General features: G+C 36.9%; 1 protein-coding gene across 2 annotated transcripts; it reads left to right on the plus strand.

The window, feature by feature from the left end:
- Positions 1-483: 483 nt before the first annotated feature.
- On the plus strand, positions 484-2,695 carry AT1G26940 (Cyclophilin-like peptidyl-prolyl cis-trans isomerase family protein). Of its 2 annotated transcripts, none has more exons than NM_001332736.1 (8): positions 484-675; positions 855-1,019; positions 1,115-1,263; positions 1,428-1,500; positions 1,580-1,669; positions 1,761-1,800; positions 2,144-2,226; positions 2,314-2,591. In NM_001332736.1, the coding sequence occupies exons 2-8, from the start codon at positions 888-890 to the stop codon at positions 2,332-2,334; spliced, it is 588 nt and encodes a 195-aa protein (NP_001320716.1). In that variant the 5' UTR covers positions 484-675; positions 855-887; the 3' UTR covers positions 2,335-2,591. The 2 variants fall into 2 exon arrangements, with proteins under 2 accessions (NP_001320716.1, NP_564267.1); NM_102458.2 differs by having other exon boundaries at positions 486-675; positions 906-1,019; positions 2,314-2,695.
- The last annotated feature ends 255 nt before the right edge of the window (positions 2,696-2,950 follow it).

Raw genomic sequence — 2,950 nt, forward strand, 5'->3', positions numbered from 1 at the left:
CTATTTTGAATGGATAATAAGATTATAATAAACATTTAATTATTGAGAAAAGTCTGATTTAGTTTGGTCGGATCAAAATTTGTAGACACCGGATTACATGATTCTTTTTTTGGACTGTCAAGTAGTTGTACCATTCATGGCGAATGCATATAATTTTTTTTATTAATATAAATATTGGGATTCATAGTTTAAAACCCAAATATATTAATTTCGATTATATGCAGATTCTGGACTATATAGTTAGAATATTTGGACAGTGTCCAACCCTAAAACCAAAACTAAATCCAAAAATATCTCAAGCCCAAGCCAATATAGAAAAATAATACTGCACAACAGCACAAGGGATTACTTAGAAAATGAGATACACATGTACATAAGAATATGGGCCTTACTAAAGGGAACAATGGTTTACTATTTTGGGCCTTAACTAAATAAACATTGGGCCCAATACGATTCCGGTTATCGTCTTCTTCGACGGGTTAATTCACGACTAACAGAAAATTTCTCTGCCGGTGTTGACTTCAAACTCTCTTTGATTAGATCGGCGCCAACTTCTAAACGCAAATGGGAATCACGAGAAACTTGATCCTGGGTTTGGCTTGTTTAGCCTTTGTCTCCATTGCTAAAGCTCTGCCTCATGAACCAGAACTTGGCTCGGCTCGTGTCGTCTTCCAGGTTCATTTCTCGTCTCCTCTTCTCTGCTACGTTTAACCCTAGTCATAGTTCATGCCGTTATTTGATTTGATTGTGTTAAAAGAAACTTTACAGTGTATAATCCGATCAAAATCTCAACTTGAATTTGGGCAAAATCGATTTTAGTTTTCTTTAACTTTCTACCCAAATTCATGTTCCAGGAACTTGAAATGTGTTAATGGTATTCGGAATGGATGATAATGGTTGTGCAGACTAGTTATGGAGATATCGAATTTGGGTTCTATCCCACTGTGGCACCCAAGACAGTGGATCACATCTTCAAGCTTGTTCGTTTAGGAGGATACAACACTAATCATTTCTTCAGGGTATATGGCTTAAAGGCTCAAGCTTTGATGAAAGTTTTGCATCTTTGGCCTGTTCTTTTTTTGGAAGAAGGGGCTAAGTGTGAGTCATTTTGCAGGTTGATAAAGGTTTTGTTGCTCAAGTTGCGGATGTGGCGAGTGGACGATCAGCTCCAATGAATGAGGAGCAAAGGAAAGAAGCTGAGAAGAAAATTGTGGGAGAGTTCAGTGATGTTAAGCATGTCAGAGGTACTCTTTCCATGGGAAGGTATGGTATCTTTTGATCTTGTGTAGCTTGGATTGTTTATATGTGTTCTGTGAATGTCCTCGTGTAGCTCGTGACTGTTGCTTTTTGTTGTGTTCATATCATTTTGGTAAAGGTAATTGCATGGTGATGTTTCGTCTTTCCGTGATTTTGTTTTTGTTCGGTAGATATGACGATCCAAACAGTGCACAATCTTCATTTTCGATGCTTCTTGGCAATGCTCCTCATCTTGATCGCCAGGTCAGATTGCTAATTCAGCGCAGACTATTGGCTTTATCTTAAGATGACTAGTAGTAATAAGATTGGAGGTATTCAACAGTATGCTGTGTTTGGTAAAGTTACTAAAGGAGATGAAACATTGAGTAAGCTAGAAGAAGTTCCCACTCGCCGCGAGGGGATTTTTGTTATGGTATGTTTTCAAGAAAACCAGAATTTCGTTAGCTTAGTCAATAGTTGGATTTCATTCAACTTTGGTCATTCTTTTACCATTTCTTTTGCAGCCGACGGAGCGGATCACGATTTTGTCGACATACTATTACGGTAAATATAGTCAAATCTCAACTTGTTTGTTAGCTAAAACATTTTTGATAACATCTTCTCCTGACGTTTGATGTTGAAATGGGACGACACCTCAATTATGGTTAACTACAGTCCATAAAGAGAGATGTGACTCTAGCCTGAATTTCTTTAAAATCAGGTCATTCATGTTGTCCTAGGTGATAAGACTCAGGATCTAGCCTTTTTGAAAGATATGGTTATGTTTTGGATCATAGTAAAATTTGATACTGACAATTAAGAATCTTTATTAGTACTCTTAATTAAACAAGCAGAGATCCCTTAACATGGAATTCATTGATTTAGTTCTTATAATCTTGTTTCTCAGACACTAAAATGGAGAGCTGTGAAGAAGAGAGATCTGTCCTGAAAAGAAGGCTTCAAGCATCTTTTGTGGAGGTCGAAAGACAGGTGATTGAAATGTCTATAGATAACGTTTTGATGAGAAGGCTCGAGACACATTTATCGTAACATTTATGGTCCCTTGTGTTTTGACAGAGAATGAAGTGCTTCCCGTGAATGAAGTTAACACATAAGAAACTGTTCAACAAAAGCCTTAAAACGCCAGGGAACACAAAGGTAAATGTATGTCTAGTAAAAAAACTCAGAATGCTAGACAGTTTATGAGTGGTTTATCAGTGTGAGAGATTGTAGTTAACAGTGTAAACAGTTTGAGACATTGAATCATGGATTGTTTCCTTCACTGTCTGCAAAAATCTGATAGTCACCGGGACAAAATCCCAGGTTCTGAGCACCAAATAGTCAAATACTGAACTAGTGAAATAAGCTTGGAGCAAATAGCAACAACACATGTGCTCTGCTTTTGTGCTCTTCTCTCTCCAAAAAAACAAAGCATGTCTCTCAATTCACACAATTAGTCTTTTCACTTTCGTTGACTTTTGTCTCTTCCGTCATCCTCACTTTTGTCACTTTCCTCTTAATTTTACATTTTAATGTTTGTTTTTGAGTCTTAAAATCCAAACATTACTACCTCTTATGCATTAAAGGAGATGGGCTTGTTGTGTCTGTTGTTTAGGGTTTATAAAAGACTCTTAATAAAATTGAGACCTCAAGTTTTTTAGTTAGAAACCTATGGGTTTGTGTTTGGGAATTGTAGTGGTGTGACAACTTTAGG

The sequence above is a fragment of the Arabidopsis thaliana genome (assembly GCF_000001735.4).
Source record: "Arabidopsis thaliana chromosome 1 sequence".
Taxonomy (NCBI): domain Eukaryota; kingdom Viridiplantae; phylum Streptophyta; class Magnoliopsida; order Brassicales; family Brassicaceae; genus Arabidopsis; species Arabidopsis thaliana.

What these genes read in the sequence shown, in the direction of transcription:
- AT1G26940 (NM_102458.2), top strand. Translation starts at nt 565, where the DNA reads ATGGGAATCACGAGAAACTTGATCCTGGGTTTGGCTTGTTTAGCCTTT. An exon ending in GCGAGGGGATTTTTGTTATG is followed by an intron (nt 1,670 to 1,760) that starts GTATGTTTTCAA and finishes TTTCTTTTGCAG; the next exon opens with CCGACGGAGCGGATCACGAT. An exon ending in TTTGTCGACATACTATTACG is followed by an intron (nt 1,801 to 2,143) that starts GTAAATATAGTC and finishes CTTGTTTCTCAG; the next exon opens with ACACTAAAATGGAGAGCTGT.